Source organism: Convolutriloba macropyga, chromosome 12 (genome assembly GCF_964194025.1).
Source record: "Convolutriloba macropyga chromosome 12, txConMacr16.3, whole genome shotgun sequence".
In the NCBI taxonomy this organism is placed as follows: domain Eukaryota; kingdom Metazoa; phylum Xenacoelomorpha; order Acoela; family Convolutidae; genus Convolutriloba; species Convolutriloba macropyga.
Genome location: NC_134479.1, coordinates 10,161,502 through 10,185,408, shown reverse-complemented (window position 1 = coordinate 10,185,408; position 23,907 = coordinate 10,161,502). Strand labels below are relative to the sequence as shown.

The 23,907-nt window shown below is 31.1% G+C and overlaps 1 protein-coding gene across 1 annotated transcript in view; it reads left to right on the top strand.

Moving 5' to 3' along the window:
- The first annotated feature begins 6,093 nt into the window (after positions 1-6,093).
- LOC142350989 (uncharacterized) overlaps positions 6,094-23,907 on the top strand; it is a 60,821-nt gene continuing 43,007 nt past the window's right edge. The window contains exon 1 of the mRNA XM_075403020.1: positions 6,094-6,223. Coding sequence (XP_075259135.1) covers positions 6,094-6,223 — 130 coding nt within the window. The remainder of the gene's footprint in view (positions 6,224-23,907) is intronic.

The following is a 23,907-nucleotide window of genomic DNA, read 5'->3' as shown; positions in this document are numbered from 1 at the left end:
AGATTTAAAAAAGCTCTCGTATGAAAAAATACTCACCTCGTCAAGTTCCTCGGGTATTTTGCAAATTGAATTCTGCGATAAATTCAATTTGATAAAAGGCAGTCAAATGCTGAAAGCCGTTGTCAATTCAATGCCTGGCATTACCGCTTTTAACAATTTCTGCTATTCACAACACATTCAATTATTCTATCAGAAATTTGCTCTTAGCAGTGAAAGTGGTATCCAACAAGGCGACTCATTGGGCCCTTCTGTTTTTTTCTTTGATACTCTGGCGCATTATAGAGAAAATTCAGGAATTGTCGCCAGAGCATCAGCAGCATTCCTGGTATCTAGAAGACGATGTCTCTTGGTGGACTCAGAAAACAATCTCATTAGATCTTGGCATCTTGTACATGATCGTGGCCTCCACGTCAGCGTCAATAAGTTCGAACTGTAGTGCACTAAACTTAGAAAGACTCGACTTAAAAACAAAACGAAATGATATTTCGGGACTTGAGGTCCACAGAGTTGCGTTAAGAACCCCAGAGTTTTTCTGCATGAAACTTAACTAAAAGACAGGAGAAGAGGATTGGAAAAGTTGGATTACCTTGATTACCTTGATTACTTTTTGAAAAGTTGGATTACTTTGATGACTCTCAGCGCGCTTTAGGTATCCTACGCAACTGGGCCCCCCAAAATAATTTATTCCTTGCGATTTCTAACGCCCAAAAGTCCAGATTTTAAATCTCTAAACGAAATTGATGCCCAACAGCACCAAAAACTTGAGATTAGCCATGGAATTGTTCTTCCAGAAGAATCCGGGACTCATGCAGCCCTACCTGTAACCCTATCAGGAATGGGTGTCCGCCAAGGCCAAGACCAGCATAAAGAATGGTACGTTGGGTATGTTCTTTCCTCTGAAGATATTGTTTCCAAAACAACCGATAAAAACCAAAAAAATGCAAAGTGTTTCAAGATCTTTATTCCACTCTAGCACAATTAGAAATCCCAAATTTTTCGCAAAAGACGATCCAACAAGCTCTCGATAATGAAAAATTTCAAGGACTTAAATAGAATCTAGCTTGTGAGTGAGAATCCGCACTTCGCTCGTTGTCTGTTCGACATGCTGGTGCGTGGTTGTTTGCTCCCCCATTCGAGCTCTTGGCTTCATATAACACCAAATGGATTTAGAATTAGTGCAAAATGCAGGTTGGGTATCCCTCTATATGACGCCAAAATGAAGTGTCCGTTCTGTAAAGCCGGAGTTGTTGACATCTATAGGGCTCATTCCATTGCGTGTTATGGTCGAGCAGACACAATTGCAAAATATGACCGGATTCGAGACAGAATAGTTTCTGCTTGCTCATCTGCGAATCTCTCACCAGTCGTGGAAAAAAAACTCATTCCAGAAATCCAATCATGCCCCGGAGACAACTTTGTCTCGACTTGGAAAACGGGGAAATCTGCGGCATTTAAAGTAACTGTTACTTCGTCGCTGCAATCTAACTCTCTCAGTAATGCGGCCACAAAGGCAGGATACCCGCTTGAAGCGGCAGCTGAACAAAAATATTGCCTCAACAACGATAACTGAGCAAAAATGGGAATCTCATTTGTCCCCCTTGCAATTGAAGTCCTGAGCGGAATATCGTCAACTTTCACAAAACCGCTCAAGCATTTGGCTCTGTTGAGTGAGAATAGTTCTTTCCAGGCGCAGGGGTTGTCTGTGGCTTTCCGTAAACTCAAGCAATTCTTGTCAATCACCGCTTTTCAGGGATCAGCGGCAATGTTGTTGGCACGGGCTCCCCAGTTGACTACTTTGCTTTTCGTGTGCTCACCGGATTGGAGGCGAGGTTGCTTGATCCATTGTTGTTGGAATCCTTGTCGAAAATTTTGATCTGCATCAAAGAGTTTAGCTCAGTCGACTCGGTCAGTTTCAATTACGGGTTTAGACTAATACAAAGGTTTTACTAATACAAAGGTTCCAAATTGGTCTGTTTATGATGAGCCGCCAAAACGCTTGCAGCAAACGGGAGCATTGTAAAACTGCGGTTCGACCATTTTTATTCTTACCAGACCAAAACGGGGAGAATAAAAACAAACATTTTACATGTGGAAAATTAAAAAAAAATTAATGAAATGAGATTCATAAACTGTTGATCTGTTGTATTGATAACCACCGCTATGTTAGCGAAGTTAATTCTCAATTAATTTTAGTAGTATTGGAGAAAAACTTAAACAAGTATTGGTAGCAGACACTTCGGTACAGTTCATGACAAAATTATTCTTCATTTGTTCTCTGACGCATCAGAAACGATGCGTGTAGTGGCCTACCTACTTAAAGAAACCAACTTCCAGAAACCCACTTTCAGAACACCTAGCCGAGTTAGCGTATCTAATTGCAAATTGCAGCGTGTAACCAATGAGGCACATTTTAATATCGAGGTGGAAGCCTCATGCATCATTCAAAAAGAGGTGATTAAGCCGATATCCAAACAACACAAAACGGACAACAGTTGCAGTTTTTGGTCGCGATACACTGCCCCCGTGTTTAGCAGCAATCATATGCGAAGTTTTGATCTACAGAGATACTGGACACAAGAGATGATTCACTGCGGAAACGATTGAGTCGTGTCAACAATCCAGCTGGCATAGGAAGAGGAAAAATTAAGATGAAGAAACTCAGAAAAACGGAGCTCCTCGCTGGCCTGGCTTGGTTGATACGAATGGAAAAGTGGATGATCAGTTTGTCAATAAAGAAAAAAAACGCAGTAACAAGTTTTCAAAAAGTAAACTGAAAATATCGATAAATTAGTGGGAAAAATTTTGCGAGTTTAGCTGTCTAGGAAATATATTATCACTAGCTAAGCCAGTTCATGCAAAAACAAACTGCCAGAAAGATGTTAACCACTGAGGAAAGACAAAAACTGCAATCTACGGTTTATAACAGCCAGAGAAATTTACTGAAAAGCTGAAAAGATGAAATAACTCAATGCTGACCGAAAGTTAGCGGCCGATATTGAAGCAGCAAGATTTTACCATTATCACTGTTTTTTTTTCTGACGAATAGGTAGCGAATCGTGCTGAAGGCAGAATAGGCAATTGTCGATTGGAATTCAAGAGCTAATCTGTTTGCCGTGGAAACAATCAAAGTGTAATTATGCATGCTAAGTAAGCAATAGAACAATCAATATCAGAACGGAGGCAGTGAGCATATACATAACCATTTGAAACTGAATTTTTCAAACCAGGCAAACTGAATGTCTCACCTTCTACCAAGAACAATTGATTTACCAGCTGAAAAGTTAGAACACAAACAGAAGCACCTGTAACATCATTTTTGCCCGCAAAAGCGATTAATGTCTCGACAGATTTTGAAAGTTTTGGGGCGGATTAAATTGACTTATTTTCAGCTCTGAAAATTGATTGAATATACGAAAAGCGATAGTGATGTCTGTTCTCATGGCGAACTCTAGGAGCAGTGTATAAAGTACTCATTTGGTACTTAGTATAGCTGAGTATTACCTAATATATCCTAGCTGTGTCCAAGTTAGAAACATATAGTGTCTTTGGATTTGAGCGTGTTTCTGCGAAGATACAAATAAAATACAAAGTTAAGCCAAAATGGGGTAAACTACGTTTGACATGAAAGAAAAGGTTACTGCATATTGCAAAAGGAAAAAAAACGGACAGAAAAACATCTGATTCTTTATAGAACTAGTTGGGTGTTCAATCCGCTTGCAGAACTGCATGTTCGAAGAGTGTGGGAGAAAATGGTTGCAAAGAAGCAATGTCGTGTTCGGCAGCAACAAAATTGCTCATATTTGCTCTCCTTACAATCCGCAGAAGCAAGTGGCAATTATTGAGAGCTCCTTGACAGCTTGAGTACACGACAAATTAAACGGAGACAGATTTTGCAAAGAGCATGTGCCAAACTTCAATAAGCTTTCAGCTTCTACGAAAAAGAAGGCGTTAAAGAAAGAGATCTCGTTTGGAAATCCAAAAGAAAACGATAAACAAGGACATTTACCATTAAGGTTTTTTGTTGTTCATTTTTTCTAATAGGAAAACAATAGGATGCAGCTTCAAAGTCACAAAGACAGCTGTTAAATGCTGTAAAATTGAAGGAAGTTAACGTGGTTTTCATAGTTTTATATTACCGATATGATGTAACCGCAATCATGATCAAATCATATATGTAGTTATATGAGACTAGTTAGCCATTTATCGCGATAAGGGCATTGTCACTTAAATTTTGATACCGATTTTGCTTTTTTAACATATGTGGCAATACTTTTATCTTGATAAATGGCCAACTAGGCTCATATATTTAAATTTTTGATTTGATCATGATTGCGGTTACATCACATCAGAAATGTAGAACCAAAAAAGCATGTTAACTTCCTTCAATTTTACAGCATTTAACAGCTGTTTTTGTGACTTTGAAGCTGCATCCTATTGTTTTCTATTCGTAAAAATGAACAAAAAAAACCTTATTGGTAAATGTCCTTGTTTATCGTTGCTTTTTTGATTTCCAAACGAGATCTCTTTCTTTAACGCCTTCTTTTTCGTAGAAAATGAAAGCTTATTGAAATCTGACAAATTCTCTTTGTTCAATCGTCAATTTATTTTTCTTTGATCAGTTGAATAGGGGGATGTTGACTGACTGGGATCATAATTCCAGAATGTTACTTTCTAATCTAAATTGGGCGTCACCACATATTTTGACTGTGTAGAGCTAATGTTGACTACTGTGTACCACCAACAGAAATCAGCATAAACCAATCGCAAAGAAATTGATAAAATTTTGATACTGATTTTGCTTTTTTTTATCAATTTCTTTGCAATTGGTTTGCGTTAAATTCTTTTTGTGGTACAAAATAGTCAACAAAAGCTCTATACAGTCAAACTTTTTGCTGATACTCAATTTAGGTTAGAAAGTAACATTTTGAAATTGTGTTTCCATTCAGTCAACATCCTTCTATTGAACTGAACAAAGAAAAATTATTGACGATTGAGTCACGTCATAAATTATCTAGATAAGGATGTATTACCAAAAAATATTTGAAACTCAAAAATTTTAGTCATTAACAGATGTTCTGAAACCATTGAAGCGCAATTTTAAGCAGTCAATTACTTGCTATTGCGTCTTGTTTCTGTACATTATCTCAGTTTAACTTAACTTTGACAAGGAATATTGATGAACTTTGAAAATCTTTGAATGGTCTTTGAATATTACTTCCTATAGAAACTAACACGGTACTCCTCAGAAGCATTAATTATGCCATAGGGCCTAATTCGTTCAAACTAAATATTATGATATGCATAACTTCGAGCAAAACAATTTAGATGAGTTAGCGTAGCTGAATGTCCGAGTAAACTACGGATGACAGAATCTTACAAAAGTGTGCATAGTCTTACAAGATAAACATTCGTCTTACAAGAGTCTTACCAGGTAGCCATTCGCCTTACAATATTTTTACAAGATAAATTTTTGTCTTAAAATAGACCTACAAGATAAAAATACATATTTGTATTTTTTTAAGATTAACATTCTATATAAAATTGCACAAATGTAGTAGTAAACAATGATATGTGGGATATTTGCTCCACAAAATTCAACCCCAAAATTTGAACATTTATGAAAACTGATGTAAACTCTTGCAATGGGCTCATGAAATCAAACAGTAGATGACAGAAAAAAAATAGAATACAAAAATTATAAAAATGTTTCGAACCGAAACATTTTTTTATTCATGAGAAAACAAAGATGTAAAACAGTTCAACTTTTGATACAACGCTAATTAAGCAATAAATATGGATTTCAACCTATTTTGCAGTCCTTATATTTAAAATATACCTATAAAGTAAGCTGTTATAAAACTGTTCTTTTTGTACTTACGATGCATTGAAATAGAATAGATTCAGAAATCAAAAGGATAGGTTATCAAATTATAACACAAAACCGCAATAGTTTTTTAAAACTGACCCATTTTCCCAATGATTAAAAAGAAACAAAGATATCAAACAGTTTACTTATTCTTTTCAAGCTAACCATAGTAAAGATAGTAATCATAATAAAGATTTCGATTTCAGATTAAAAATAAAAGAATAAAAATGAACCTTTTAATTGTTGACATTGTTATGACTTGCATTTCTTTCGTGCAAGCATCTGCCTTGGACTTGCGTGAACAACCTTTGGGAGAGAAACAATCCAATTACAGAATGAACAAAAGGGGAGGAGAAAGTAAGTATTTTAACCTCATCTGCTAGCTTTCTTTTGCTCATTTATTCTTTTGATTTAACCATTTATTCACTTTTTTGTAATCTAAAAATGGAATCAATCGATAGTTTTGGACTCTTATGCGATATAATAAAAAGTTTTAAAATAATATATTATAAAGAGTTTACGTCATTCCTTAGCTTTCAGGGTTCCGATGCTGATAAAAATGTTGAAATGCTTCCCTTCTTCCCCCTTTTTATGAAAAAGTTCATAATAGATTTCAAAGACTTGTGTATGTCGGGGATAAACAACATGCGTTTAGATTATTCAATCCCAGGGTCAATATCGTTTTTTTGCTACATTTTAACGAGAGCTGACGCGCGTCTATTAGGTTCTAAGTATCAGTAAACGTTGCTGTGTTATAGACTTTCACAAGCGGAGTAGAAGAGATTTTAAATAGGAAAAAAAAAAGAATTAATTTTTCAAAATGCGAATAGCAAAATGGTATTTAAGAGTTGAAATTAGAGATTAACAGGATGAATCTGATTAATAGATCAAGAAGACGATTTTATTTTTGGGATCACAAAATCCTCTAGAGTTTGCTGCAAGTAAAGTGCTTCTTGGACTGCTGCTGCCATGCTCTGATATTTTGCTTCTGATGAAGAAAGAGCTACCTATGGCCTGCTATCTAGCGCTCTCGATCGACTGTGACTTTGCCCTCTTCTCGTCTAAAACTGAAGCCTAGAAACCCGTATAAGTAGTAGGAAACCAGTACACCTGAGATCACTTTTTGGCACATTTTCCCCAAACATGTTCGATCATGCGCGCGGATGAAAAGTTCTTGGCAATTATTCCCTGTATGTTAGGATTGTTGCCTGGAAATTTAATGGACTTACTTTTTTGAACAGGACATGTTGGCTTACCTCTTTAATAAGGTATATAAACACACTGTGGAGAATACTGTTTGTATACAAATGTCTAAGGGCTTTAAATCCACTCTATATTTGTCATGAACACTTTTGCGTAGAAATCTGGGCTTCTAATGTGAATAAACTATATATTGGTATTGCGTAATCAGGGTTAATTCCTGCATACGCAACTTTGAAGCACACAAGTTTATAAGTTTATAAGGGATATTTAAACCCTGTGAAGAAGATTGTTTGTATACAAACGTTTGCAGGCTATAAATCCAGTGAACACTTTTGCGCAGTAGCAGAAATCTGGGTGTCTAATGTGAATAATCTATGTATTGGTATTGCGTATGCAGTCTCACGTTGAAGATTTTGTTTTTAACCACATGTGAAACGTCTGGGTAGGAAGCGTTCTACTTTCTGATGAAATTATTACCTAAGGGCTATTTTTAGAACACAAACTCAAACTCGAACTCGTCTGGCTCAGACTGTTAATAGACTTCCCTTTCATTTATTACACAATAAGCCATATGATTCAGACCTATTACATTTTTTGACAAAATTCGTAGCCGAAAACAACAAGTTCGAACACGATAAAAGGAAGTAATTGATTCTTCAATAGAATTTATATAAAAAAGGAAAAAAAAGCATTCTGAAAGATAATAATTTACTGAAACTTTGACCTCATCAACTGTTGTTTTGTCCAGCAAAGACCCATTGACAGAGAAGACAATCTTCGATAAGAAAGAACACAAGTTGAGAGTAACTTCCTGCAATTTAATTCAGGTTAATTCATCATTTGGAAATCATCGTTTGAAGTCATACTGAGAGTGAAGTCCTTGAGGAGTACGAAAAGTATAGAAACATATTGTTTTTAGTTTTGAAGGATCTATCAGAAAAACGAGTAGTGTCAAGAAGAACAGTTGGGTGGAACAACATCTTGTCACTTTGGTTGCAGAGAATACAAAGACACAAAAGACGGAAAAAACCTTGATTGAATTCCGAGCGCTTCAAAAACAAATCAGGAAGCAAAAAAGCAGAACATCTGGAAACCAGACGAACAGCGTTTTGTTTGTCTATCATCAGAGCGCATCCCTAAGCAAGAGGAGTGGTTCAAAACAGAAAACGTCTGCAAAGTAAGTTAAAAAACTTCTTTTGTCTTCATGTAGCTCCTCCATCATTTCAACCTATATAACTCATCCACGGATCAAAACATGGTAGTCGGAAAACATCAATTTTGCTCACATAACATATGTATGAGTCATCAAAGGTCAATTGTACATCATTTTTTTCCTCTTAATGTACAAGTCCTAGAGAAAAACTTCTTCAGAAAAGGTTGTTCCATTAATGAAAACTAACACAAAACTACTTTAAAAAACATCAATTTTGCTCACATAACATATGTATGAGTCATCAAAGGTCAATTGTACATCATTTTTTTCCCTCTTAATGTACAAGTCCTAGAGGAAAAATTCTTAAGGAAAAGTTGTTCCATTAGTAAAAACTAACACAAAAATACTTTAATAAACATCACTTTTGCTCATATAACATATGTATGAGTCATCAAAGGTCAATTGTACATCATTTTTTTCCTCTTAATGTACAAGTCCTAGAGGAAAAATTCTTAAGGAAAAGTTGTTCCATTAGTGAAAACTAACACAAAACTACTTTAAAAAACATCAATTTTGCTCACATAACATATGTATGAGTCATCAAAGGTCAATTGTACATCATTTTTTTCCTCTTAATGTACAAGTCCTTGAGGAAAAATTCTTAAGGAAAAGTTGTTCCATTAGTGAAAACTAACACAAAACTACTTTGAAAAACATCAATTTTGCTCACATAACATATGTATGAGTCATCCAAGGTCAATTGTACATCAATTTTTTCCTCTTAATGTACAAGTCCTAGAGAAAAATTTCTTAAGAAAAGCTGCTCCATTAATGAAAACTAACACAAAACTACATTAAAAAACATCAATTTTGCTCACATAACATATGTATGAGTCATCAAAGGTCAATTGTACATCGTTTTTTTTCCTCTTAATGTACAAGTCCTAGAGGAAAAATTCTTAAGGAAAAGTTGTTCCATTAGTAAAAACTAACACAAATGTACTTTAAAAACATCACTTTTGCTCATATAACATATGTATGAGTCATCAAATGTCAATTGTAAATCATTTTTTCCCTCTTAATGTACAAGTCTTAGAGGAAAGATTCTTAAGGAAAAGTTGTTCCATTAGTGAAAACTAACACAAAACTACATTAAAAAACATCAATTTTGCTCACATAACATATGTATGAGTCATCAAAGGTCATTTGTACATCATTTTTTTTTCCTCTTAATGTACAAGTCCTAGAGGAAAAATTCTTAAGGAAAAAGTTGTTCCATTAGTAAAAACTAACACAAATATACTTTAAAAAACATCACTTTTGCTCATATAACATATGTATGAGTCTCCAAAGGTCAATTGTACATCATTATTTTCCTCTTAATGTACAAGTCCTTGAGGAAAAATTCTTAAGGAAAAGTTGTTCCATTAGTAAAAACTAACACAAAACTACTTTAAAAAACATCAATTTTGCTCACATAACATATGTATGAGTCATCAAATGTCAATTGTACATCATTTTTTTTCCTCTTAATGTACAAGTCCTAGAGGAAAAATTCTTAAGGAAAAGTTGTTCCAATAGTGAAAACTAACACAAAACTACTTTGAAAAACATCAATTTTGCTCACATAACATATGTATGAGTCATCAAAGGTCAATTGTACATCATTTTTTTCCTCTTAATGTACAAGTCCTAGAGAAAAATTTCTTAAGAAAAGGTTGTTCCATTAATGAAAACTAACACAAAACTACTTTAAAAAACATCAATTTTGCTCACATAACATATGTATGAGTCATCAAAGGTCAATTGTACATCATTTTTTTCCCTCTTAATGTACAAGTCCTAGAGGAAAAATTCTCAAGGAAAAGTTGTTCCATTAGTGAAAACTAACACAAAACTACTTTAAAAAACATCAATTTTGCTTAATAACATATGTATGAGTCATCAAAGGTCAATTGTACATCATTTTTTTCCTCTTAATGTACAAGTCCTTGAGGAAAAATTCTTAAGGAAAAGTTGTTCCATTAGTAAAAACTAACACAAATATACTTTAAAAATATCACTTTTGCTCATACAACATATGTATGAGTCATCAAAGGTCAATTGTACATCATTTTTTTTCCTCTTAATGTACAAGTCCTAGCGGAAAATTTCTTGAGGAAAAGTTGTTCCATTAGTGAAAACTAACACAAAACTACTTTAAAAAACATCACTTTTGCTCATATAACATATGTATGAGTCATCAAAGGTCAATTGTACATCATTATTTTCCTCTTAATGTACAAGTCCTTGAGGAAAAATTCTTAAGGAAAAGTTGTTCCATTAGTAAAAACTAACACAAAACTACTTTAAAAAACATCAATTTTGCTCACATAACATATGTATGAGTCATCAAATGTCAATTGTACATCATTTTTTTCCTCTTAATGTACAAGTCCTAGAGGAAAAATTCTTAAGGAAAAGTTGTTCCATTAGTGAAAACTAACACAAAACTACTTTGAAAAACATCAATTTTGCTCACATAACATATGTATGAGTCATCAAAGGTCAATTGTACATCATTTTTTTCCTCTTAATGTACAAGTCCTAGAGAAAAATTTCTTAAGAAAAGGTTGTTCCATTAATGAAAACTAACACAAAACTACTTTAAAAAACATCAATTTTGCTCACATAACATATGTATGAGTCATCAAAGGTCAATTGTACATCATTTTTTTCCCTCTTAATGTACAAGTCCTAGAGGAAAAATTCTCAAGGAAAAGTTGTTCCATTAGTGAAAACTAACACAAAACTACTTTAAAAAACATCAATTTTGCTTACATAACATATGTATGAGTCATCAAAGGTCAATTGTACATCATTTTTTTCCTCTTAATGTACAAGTCCTTGAGGAAAAATTTTTAAGGAAAAGTTGTTCCATTAGTAAAAACTAACACAAATATACTTTAAAAATATCACTTTTGCTCATACAACATATGTATGAGTCATCAAAGGTCAATTGTACATCATTTTTTTTCCTCTTAATGTACAAGTCCTAGAGGAAAATTTCTTGAGGAAAAGTTGTTCCATTAGTGAAAACTAACACAAAACTACTTTAAAAAACATCACTTTTGCTCATATAACATATGTATGAGTCATCAAAGGTCAATTGTACATCATTTTTTTCCTCTTAATGTACAAGTCCTAGAGGAAAAATTCTTAAGGAAAAGTTGTTCCATTAGTGAAAACTAACACAAAACTACTTTAAATGACATCAGTTTTGCTCACATAACATATGTATGAGTCATCAAAGGTCAATTGTACATCATTTTTTCCTCTTAATGTACAAGTCCTAGAGAAAAATTTCTTAAGAAAAGGTTGTTCCATTAATGAAAACTAACACAAAACTACTTTAAAAAACATCAATTTTGCTCACATAACATATGTATGAGTCATCAAAGGTCAATTGTACATCATTTTTTTCCCTCTTAATGTACAAGTCCTAGAGGAAAAATTCTCAAGGAAAAGTTGTTCCATTAGTGAAAACTAACACAAAACTACTTTAAAAAACATCAATTTTGCTTACATAACATATGTATGAGTCATCAAAGGTCAATTGTACATCATTTTTTTCCTCTTAATGTACAAGTCCTTGAGGAAAAATTTTTAAGGAAAAGTTGTTCCATTAGTAAAAACTAACACAAATATACTTTAAAAATATCACTTTTGCTCATACAACATATGTATGAGTCATCAAAGGTCAATTGTACATCATTTTTTTTCCTCTTAATGTACAAGTCCTAGAGGAAAATTTCTTGAGGAAAAGTTGTTCCATTAGTGAAAACTAACACAAAACTACTTTAAAAAACATCACTTTTGCTCATATAACATATGTATGAGTCATCAAAGGTCAATTGTACATCATTTTTTTTCCTCTTAATGTACAAGTCCTAGAGGAAAAATTCTTAAGGAAAAGTTGTTCCATTAGTGAAAACTAACACAAAACTACTTTAAATGACATCAGTTTTGCTCACATAACATATGTATGAGTCATCAAAGGTCAATTGTACATCATTTTTTCCTCTTAATGTACAAGTCCTAGAGAAAAATTTCTTAAGAAAAGGTTGTTCCATTAATGAAAACTAACACAAAACTACTTTAAAAAACATCAATTTTGCTCACATAACATATGTATGAGTCATCAAATGTCAATTGTACATCATTTTTTTTCCTCTTAATTTACAAGTCCTAGAGGAAAAACTCTTAAGGAAAAGTTGTTCCATTAGTGAAAATTAACACAAAACTACTTTGAAAAACATCAATTTTGCTCACATAACATATGTATGAGTCATCAAAGGTCAATTGTACATCATTTTTTTCTTCTTAATGTACAAGTCCTAGAGAAAAATTTCTTAAGAAAAGGTTGTTCCATTAATGAAAACTAACACAAAACTACTTTAAAAAACATCAATTTTGCTCACATAACATATGTATGAGTCATCAAAGGTCAATTGTACATCATTTTTTTCCCTCTTAATGTACAAGTCCTAGAGGAAAATTTCTTGAGGAAAAGTTGTTCCATTAGTGAAAACTAACACAAAACTACTTTAAAAAACATCACTTTTGCTCATATAACATATGTATGAGTCATCAAAGGTCAATTGTACATCATTTTTTTCCTCTTAATGTACAAGTCCTAGAGGAAAAATTCTTAAGGAAAAGTTGTTCCATTAATGAAAACTAACACAAAACTACTTTAAAAAACATCAATTTTGCTCACATAACATATGTATGAGTCATCAAATGTCAATTGTACATCATTTTTTTTCCTCTTAATTTACAAGTCCTAGAGGAAAAACTCTTAAGGAAAAGTTGTTCCATTAGTGAAAACTAACACAAAACTACTTTAAATGACATCAGTTTTGCTCACATAACATATGTATGAGTCATCAAAGGTCAATTGTACATCATTTTTTCCTCTTAATGTACAAGTCCTAGAGAAAAATTTCTTAAGAAAAGGTTGTTCCATTAATGAAAACTAACACAAAACTACTTTAAAAAACATCAATTTTGCTCACATAACATATGTATGAGTCATCAAATGTCAATTGTACATCATTTTTTTTCCTCTTAATTTACAAGTCCTAGAGGAAAAACTCTTAAGGAAAAGTTGTTCCATTAGTGAAAATTAACACAAAACTACTTTGAAAAACATCAATTTTGCTCACATAACATATGTATGAGTCATCAAAGGTCAATTGTACATCATTTTTTTCTTCTTAATGTACAAGTCCTAGAGAAAAATTTCTTAAGAAAAGGTTGTTCCATTAATGAAAACTAACACAAAACTACTTTAAAAAACATCAATTTTGCTCACATAACATATGTATGAGTCATCAAAGGTCAATTGTACATCATTTTTTTCCCTCTTAATGTACAAGTCCTAGAGGAAAAATTCTTAAGGAAAAGTTGTTCCATTAGTAAAAACTAACACAAATATACTTTAAAAATATCACTTTTGCTCATACAACATATGTATGAGTCATCAAAGGTCAATTGTACATCATTTTTTTTCCTCTTAATGTACAAGTCCTAGAGGAAAATTTCTTGAGGAAAAGTTGTTCCATTAGTGAAAACTAACACAAAACTACTTTAAAAAACATCACTTTTGCTCATATAACATATGTATGAGTCATCAAAGGTCAATTGTACATCATTTTTTTCCTCTTAATGTACAAGTCCTAGAGGAAAAATTCTTAAGGAAAAGTTGTTCCATTAGTGAAAACTAACACAAAACTACTTTAAATGACATCAGTTTTGCTCACATAACATATGTATGAGTCATCAAAGGTCAATTGTACATCATTTTTTCCTCTTAATGTACAAGTCCTAGAGAAAAATTTCTTAAGAAAAGGTTGTTCCATTAATGAAAACTAACACAAAACTACTTTAAAAAACATCAATTTTGCTCACATAACATATGTATGAGTCATCAAATGTCAATTGTACATCATTTTTTTTCCTCTTAATTTACAAGTCCTAGAGGAAAAACTCTTAAGGAAAAGTTGTTCCATTAGTGAAAATTAACACAAAACTACTTTGAAAAACATCAATTTTGCTCACATAACATATGTATGAGTCATCAAAGGTCAATTGTACATCATTTTTTTCTTCTTAATGTACAAGTCCTAGAGAAAAATTTCTTAAGAAAAGGTTGTTCCATTAATGAAAACTAACACAAAACTACTTTAAAAAACATCAATTTTGCTCACATAACATATGTATGAGTCATCAAAGGTCAATTGTACATCATTTTTTTTCCTCTTAATGTACAAGTCCTAGAGGAAAAATTCTTAAGGAAAAGTTGTTCCATTAGTAAAAACTAACACAAATGTACTTTAAAAAACATCACTTTTGCTCATATAACATATGTATGAGTCATCAAAGGTCAATTGTACATCATTTTTTTCCTCCTAATGTCCAAGTCCTAGAGGAAAAATTCTTAAGGAAAAAGTTGTTCCATTAGTAATACTAACACAAATATACTTTAAAAAACAACACTTTTGCTCATATAACATATGTATGAGTCTTCAATGGTCAATTGTACATCATTTTTTTTCCTCTTAATGTACAAGTACTAGAGGAAAAATTCTCAAGGAAAAGTTGTTCCATTAGTGAAAACTAACACAAAACTACTTTAAAAAACATCAATTTTGCTTACATAACATATGTATGAGTCATCAAATGTCAATTGTACATCATTTTTTTTCCACTTAATGTACAAGTTCTGGAGGAAAAATTCTTAAGGAAAAGTTGTTCCATTAGTGAAAACTAACACAAAACTACTTTCAAAAACATCAATTTTGCTCACATAACATATATATGAGTCATCAAAGGTCAATTGTACATCATTTTTTTCCTCTTAATGTACAAGTCCTAGAGAAAAATTTCTTAAGAAAAGGTTGTTCCATTAATGAAAACTAACACAAAACTACTTTAAAAAACATCAATTTTGCTCACATAACATATGTATGAGTCATCAAAGGTCAATTGTACATCATTTTTTTCCTTCTAATGTACAAGTCCTAGAGAAAAATTTCTTAAGGAAAAGTTGTTTCATTAGTGAAAACTAAAACAAAAACTAATTTAAGAAACATCAATTTTGCTCACATAACTTATGTATGAGTCATCAAAGGTCAATTGTACATTCATTTTTTTCCACTTAATGTACAAGTCCTAGAGAAAAACTTCTTAAGGAAAAGTTGTTCCAGTTGTAAAAACTAAAACAAAACTAATTTAAGAAACATCAATTTTGCTCACATAATATATATATGAGTCGTCAAATGTCAATTGTACATCATTTTTTTCCTCTTAATGTACAAGTCCCAGAGAAAAGTTTCTTAAGGAAAAGTTGTTCCAATAGTAAAAACTAACACAAAACTACTTTAAAAAACATCAATTTTGCTCACTTAACATATATATGAGTCATCAAAGGTCAACTGTACATCATTTTTTTCCTCTTAATGTACAAGTCCCAGAGAAAAGTTTCTTAAGGAAAAGTTGTTCCAATAGTAAAAACTAACACAAAACTACTTTAAAAAACATCAATTTTGCTCACTTAACATATATATGAGTCATCAAAGGTCAATTGTACATCATTTTTTTTCCTCTTAATGTACAAGTCCTAGAGAAAAGTTTCTTAAGGAAAAGTTGTTTCATTAGTGAAAACTAAAACAAAAACTAATTTAAGAAACATCAATTTTGCTCACATAACTTATGTATGAGTCATCAAAGGTCAATTGTACATTCATTTTTTTCCACTTAATGAACAAGTCCTAGAGAAAAACTTCTTAAGGAAAAGTTGTTCCAGTTGTAAAAACTAAAACAAAACTAATTTAAGAAACATCAATTTTGCTCACATAATATATATAGAGTCATCAAAGGTCAATTGTACATCATTTTTTTTCCTCTTAATGTACAAGTCCCAGAGAAAAGTTTCTTACGGAAAAGTTGTTCCAATAGTAAAAACTAACACAAAACTACTTTAAAAAACATCAATTTTGCTCACTTAACATATATATGAGTCATCAAAGGTCAACTGTACATCATTTTTTTCCTCTTAATGTACAAGTCCCAGAGAAAAGTTTCTTAAGGAAAAGTTGTTCCAATAGTAAAAACTAACACAAAACTACTTTAAAAAACATCAATTTTGCTCACTTAACATATATATGAGTCATCAAAGGTCAATTGTACATCATTTTTTTTCCTCTTAATGTACAAGTCCTAGAGAAAAGTTTCTTAAGGAAAAGTTGTTTCATTAGTGAAAACTAAAACAAAAACTAATTTAAGAAACATCAATTTTGCTCACATAACTTATGTATGAGTCATCAAAGGTCAATTGTACATTCATTTTTTTCCACTTAATGAACAAGTCCTAGAGAAAAACTTCTTAAGGAAAAGTTGTTCCAGTTGTAAAAACTAAAACAAAACTAATTTAAGAAACATCAATTTTGCTCACATAATTTATATAGAGTCATCAAAGGTCAATTGTACATCATTTTTTTTCCTCTTAATGTACAAGTCCCAGAGAAAAGTTTCTTAAGGAAAAGTTGTTCCAATAGTAAAAACTAACACAAAACTACTTTAAAAAACATCAATTTTGCTCACTTAACATATATATGAGTCATCAAAGGTCAACTGTACATCATTTTTTTCCTCTTAATGTACAAGTCCCAGAGAAAAGTTTCTTAAGGAAAAGTTGTTCCAATAGTAAAAACTAACACAAAACTACTTTAAAAAACATCAATTTTGCTCACTTAACATATATATGAGTCATCAAAGGTCAATTGTACATCATTTTTTTCCTCTTAATGTACAAGTCCTAGAGAAAAGTTTCTTAAGGAAAAGTTGTTCCAATAGTAAAAACTAACACAAAACTACTTTAAAAAACATCAATTTTGCTCACTTAACATATATATGAGTCATCAAAGGTCAATTGTACATCATTTTTTTCCCTCTTAATGTACAAGGCCTAGAGAAAAGTTTCTTAGGGAAAAGTTGTTCCATTAGTGAAAACTAACACAAAACTACTTTAAAAAACATCAATTTTGCTCACTTAACATATATATGAGTCATCAAAGGTCAATTGTACATCATTTTTTTCCTCTTAATGTACAAGTCCTAGAGAAAAGTTTCTTAAGGAAAAGTTGTTCCATTAGTGAAAACTAACACAAAACTACTTTATAAAACATCAATTTTGCTTTAATAAAATATGTATGAGTCATCAAAGGTCAATTGTACATCATTTTTTTTCTTCTTAATGTACAAGTCCTAGAGAAAAGTTTCGTAAGGAAAAGTTGTTCCATTAGTGAAAACTAACACAAAACTACTTTAAAAAACATCAATTTTGCTTTAATAAAATATGTATGAGTCATCAAAGGTCAATTGTACATCATTTTTTTCTCCTAATGTACAAGTTCTAGAGAAAAGTTTCTTACGGAAAAGTTGTTCCATTAGTGAAAACTAACACAAAATTACTTTAAAAGCATCAATTTTGCTCACATAACATATATATGAGTCATCAAAGGTCAATTGTACATCATTTTTTCCTCTTAATGTACAAGTTCTAGAGAAAAGTTTCTTTAGGAAAAGTTGTTCCATTAGTGAAAACTAACACAAAAGTACTTTAAAAAACATCAATTTTGCTCACTTAACATAAATATGAGTCATCAAAGGTCAATTGTACATCATTTTTTCCCTCTTAATGTAAAAGTCCGAGAAAAAAATTTCTTAAGGAAAAGTTGTTCCATTTCCATTAGTGGAAACTAACACAAAACTACTTTAAAAAACATCAATTTTGCTTTAATAATATATGTATGAGTCATCAAAGGTCAATTGTACATCATTTTTTTTCTTCTTAATGTACAAGTCCTAGAGAAAAGTTTCGTAAGGAAAAGTTGTTCCATTAGTGGAAACTAACACAAAACTACTTTAAAAAACATCAATTTTGCTTTAATAAAATATGTATGAGTCATCAAAGGTCAATTGTACATCATTTTTTTCCTCTTAATGTACAAGTTCTAGAGAAAAGTTTCTTAAGGAAAAGTTGTTCCATTAGTGAAAACTAACACAAAATTACTTTAAAAGCATCAATTTTGCTCACATAACATATATATGAGTCATCAAAGGTCAATTGTACATCATTTTTTCCTCTTAATGTACAAGTTCTAGAGAAAAGTTTCTTTAGGAAAAGTTGTTCCATTAGTGAAAACTAACACAAAAGTACTTTAAAAAACATCAATTTTGCTCACTTAACATATATATGAGTCATCAAAGGTCAATTGTACATCATTTTTTTTCCTCTTAATGTAAAAGTCCGAGAAAAAAATTTCTTAAGGAAAAGTTGTTCCATTTCCATTAGTGGAAACTAACACAAAACTACTTTAAAAAACATCAATTTTGCTTTAATAATATATGTATGAGTCATCAAAGGTCAATTGTACATCATTTTTTTTCTTCTTAATGTACAAGTCCTAGAGAAAAGTTTCGTAAGGAAAAGTTGTTCCATTAGTGGAAACTAACACAAAACTACTTTAAAAAACATCAATTTTGCTTTAATAAAATATGTATGAGTCATCAAAGGTCAATTGTACATCATTTTTTTCCTCTTAATGTACAAGTTCTAGAGAAAAGTTTCTTAAGGAAAAGTTGTTCCATTAGTGAAAACTAACACAAAATTACTTTAAAAAACATCAATTTTACTCACATAACATATGTATGAGTCATCAAAGGTCAATTGTACATCATTTTTTTTCCTCTTAATGTAAAAGTCCTAGAGAAAAGTTTCTTAAGGAAAAGTTGTTCCATTAGTGAAAACTAACACAAAACTACTTTAAAAAACATCAATTTTGCTCACTTAACATATATATGAGTCATCAAAGTTCAATTGTACATCATTTTTTTTCTTCTTAATGTACAAGTCCTAGAGAAAAGTTTCGTAAGGAAAAATTGTTCCATTAGTGAAAACTAACACAAAACTACTTTAAAAAACATCAATTTTGCTTTAATAAAATATGTATGAGTCGTCAAAGGTCAATTGTACATCATTTTTTTCCTCTTAATGTACAAGTTCTAGAGAAAAATTTCTTAGGGAAAAGTTGTTCCATTAGTGAAAACTAACACCAAATTACTTTAAAAAACATCAATTTTGCTCACATAACATATGTATGAGTCATCAAAGGTCAATTGTACATCATTTTTTTCCTCTTAATGTACAAGTTCTAGAGAAAAGTTTCTTAAGGAAAAATTGTTCCATTAGTGAAAACTAACACAAAACTACTTTAAGAAACATCAATTTTGCTCAGATAATATATATATGAGTCATCAAAGGTCAATTGTACATCATTTTTTTCCTCTTAATGTACAAGTTCTAGAGAAAAGTTTCTTAAGGAAAAGTTGTTCCATTAGTGAAAACTAACACAAAATTACTTTAAAAAACATCAATTTTGCTCACATCACATATGTATGAGTCATCAAAGGTCAATTGTACATCATTTTTTTCCTCTTAATGTACAAGTTCTAGAGAAAAGTTTCTTAAGGAAAAGTTGTTCCATTAGTGAAAACTAACACAAAAAAACTTTAAAAAACATCAATTGTGCTCAGATAATATATGTATGAGTCATCAAAGGTCAATTGTACATCATTTTTTCCCTCTTAATGTACAAGTCCCAGAGAAAAGTTTCTAAAGGAAAAATTGTTCCATTAGTAAAAACCAACACAAAACTACTTTAAAAAACATCATTTTTGCTCACACAACATATATATGACTCAAAGGTCAATTGTACATCATTTTTTCCTCTTAATGTACAAGTCCTAGAGAAAACTTTCTTAAGGAAAAGTTGTTCCTTGGGTGAAAACTAACACAAAACTACTTTAAAAAAACATCAATTTTGCTCACATAACATATATATGAGTCATCAAAGGTCAATTGTACATCATTTTTTTCCCCTTAATATACAAGTCCTAGAGAAAAATTTCTAATTAAAAAGATGTTTAATTAGTGAAAAGGAACAGAGAACTACTTTAGGAAAACCCAAATACTGCTCACAAAAAATATATAAGAGTCATCAAAGGTCATTTTTCCCTCTCAACGTGCATGTCATAGAGAAAAAAATTCTTAAGGAAAACTTGCTCAATTAGTGAAAATTAACACAAAAACGTTATGAAAATTAGCAATTTGGCTAACATAATTGAAATATGAGTCATCAAATGTTATTAGCACATCTTTTTTTCCTCTTAATGTTCAAGTCAGAGAAAAAGAGAACAATTTTTCAACAATTTCAAAAAAGAGTCAACAAAGTTCATTTGTAACTCATTATTTTTTCCTCTTAATTTACAAATCTAGTGGAAAATTTGTTTGGTTGAGGTTGTTTCCTTAGTGAAAACTACCAATTAAATACTTAAATTGTCAGTTTCGTCCAAAAAAATTTCTATTTTGTATTAGTCCCGAAAAGTCAATTGTACTTCAATTCTTTCCTCTTAAGTTACAAGTTCTAGCAAGAAAACTGCTTCGTAGTTAAAACAAACAATGATTGAAAAAGTACCAATTTTGTTTACATAAAGTATAAATGAATCATCGAAGTTTGCTTGTGCATCGCCCTCTCCTAAATAAATTTACAAGACCACAACAAAAAAATTCTCATGTAAAAGTTGTTTCATATGTCATCATGTGTCATCTAAACTTATGTGAATGTCATCATAAGTACATAATTTTTCTTTAGTTACAGTAAAAAATTCCTTCTATAAGTTTGTTTTGTATCTGAACGATAACAAAAAAACTCAAAATTGAATCAATTTTGCTAATAAAAGTTAAATATGAGTATATGTGAAATTAAGGGTCATATGTACATTGTTTCTTTCTTCTTAATGAACAAGTCCTGGAGAAAATCACAGGTAAAAAAACGTTCATTTCTGAAAATAAAGCAAGATTATTTTAAAATGTATTAGTTTGTGTCATAAAAAATATAAAATGAGTCATCAAAGGTTTATTGTACATCGTTTTTTTTCACCTCATAATGTACAAGTCGCAGTGGAAACTTCATAAAAAAAAACTCTTTCATTGGTGAAAATTAACAGAATCTAACTTTACTTTGCATTAGTTATTTATAACGTATGTACGAGTCAGCAAACGTCAATGCTCATCATTTTATTCCACTTGAGGTACAAGTATCGGGGGGAAAGTTCCTTCATTAAAAGGTTTTTCGTAATTTAAAACTCGTACAAAACTACTTAAAACTTTACGCAGACTAAAATGAGACACATTTTCTCTTCATAATATACCAATCTCTGTGAGAAACCTTCAGAGAAAAAAATTTTTCAAAAAAATCTCGATCAATCAGCAAAAAACTAAAGGAAAAATTCTCAGAAGAGTATCAGTTTTGTTGACGAAAATGTAAATGAGTCGTTAAAAGTCAATTTTATATCATTTTTCTCCGTCTTAATGTACCCAGAGATTCAATATTTCAAAAAAAACTAGTTTCATCAGTGACAACTAACATGCAACGACTTTGAAATGTATTAATGTCGGTAATGTAAATTATATATGCATCACCAAAATATGTAATTGTACGTCATTTTTAATCCGCTCAATATACATGTCCCTAAGAAATAGTTCCTAAGTAAAAGTTGATTCTTGCGGAAAATAATTTAAAGTTATTTCATAATGTATGAAGCTCGGCCATATAAACTATAAACAAAAAATCATTTATTACTAGTCATTACTAGTAAACAATAAATCATTTATTATCTTTCAATGTGCAAGCAGTAGATTTAACCTTTTTCAATGAAAGTTAGTTTTCTGCACAGAAAAATGTTCAAAGAAACATCTATTTTATGCACTTACATTACGTATAATTCATCAGGGCTCAGAAGTACACCATCTCAGATTACCTAATGTACCATAGTACAGCAATTTTCTGAAAATTTTTTTTACCAGAAAATTGTTTTGAAACTAAATTCGTCGATGAAAACTTAAAAAAAATCGATTTTGTGCTCATTGTCGAGAAAGGAAAATTCGATTGTTTATAGTTTCTTATCTCTCAAGGTACAAGCGTTATATCAAACTCTACCTCATGATAATTTTTTATGGGTGAATCCCGAACCTGAAACAATCAAAGGCGCTTCAATTTCAAGCTCACACGCTATTTTTAAGTGATCAAAATTTAAAGGTATCTGGCTCGACAACTCTTTAGTTGATAATTTTACGTTGAAAAATTTGCCATTAAGATTTAACAAAAAAAGAATCGATTGTACATATCAATACTCCAATTTTTTGTTATAGGCGTAGCACAGAATTTTATTGTCAAAAAGATCTGTATCATGGATATTTACGTAGACAAGTTATACAAAACGGAACCAGGAATATTTGACCTAACTAAAATTGTTAAATTGAATGCGCAATATCTCTTTTATACTTTAATCCACAAAGTTCACGGAACAATACTTCAAGACAGAAGCTTTAATGCTTAAGTACTATCAACATTGTCTACAGGCGCTGATCCAAAGTATTCAAAGATCAGCAGTAACTATAATCTTTTTGAAGAGTTGGAACTCAAACCAAATTGGGTTAGTCATTACTATGAATGTGTTGGAATTAACCGATGTACAATTTACTCAGTGTTAATTTTTCTGTATAAGTAGCTAGAAGACACCAACATTTGAGAGTTTTTCATAAAACAAAGTCCGGAATATTTTTTTCAAATATGGTTGACAAAAAGAATTGATGTTGACTGTTCAAACTGATATTTTTGTAACGTAATTTGATCGAAACAAAGTTACGCACTTGCAACTAAAATCTTTATCTTTTTTTCTTTTTTGAAAAACGAAGCAATGAACCATGCATGCACAAAAACCTACCAGATAGAACTCTAAGTGCATGCATGGTTCATTGCTTCGTTTTTCAAAAAAGAAAAAAGATAAAGATTTTAGTTGCAAGTGCGTAACTTTGTTTCGTTCAAATTATGTTACAAAAAAATCAGTTTGAACAGTCAACATCAAATCTTTTTGTCTACCATATTTGAAAAAAATATTTCGGACTTTGTTTGATGAAAAACTCTCAAATGTTGGTGTCTTCTAGCTACTTATACAGAAAAATTAACACTGAGTAAATTGTACATCGGTTTATTCCAACTCATACATAGTAATGACTAACCCAATTTGGTTTGAGTTCCAACTCTTCAAAAAGATTATAATTACTGCTGATCTTCTAATACTTTGGATCAGCGCCTGTAGACAATGTTGATAGTACTTAAGCATTAAAGCTTCTGTCTTGAAGTATTGTTCCGTGAACTTTGTGGATTAAATTATGAAAGAGATATTGCGCAATCAATTTAACAATTTTAGTTAGGTCAAATATTCCTGGTTCAGTTTTGTATAACTTGTCTACGTAAATATCCATGATATAGATCTTTTTAACAATAAAATTCTGTGCTACGCCTATAACCAAAAATTGGAGTATTGATATGTACAATCGATTCTTTTTTTTGTTAAATCTTAATGGCAAATTTTTTAACGTAAAATTATCAACTAAAGAGTTATTCAGCCAGATACCTTTAAATTTTGATCACTTAAAAATAGCGTGTGAGCTTGAAATTGAAGCGCCTTTGATTGTTTCAGCTTCGGGATTCACCCATAAAAAAATTATCATGAG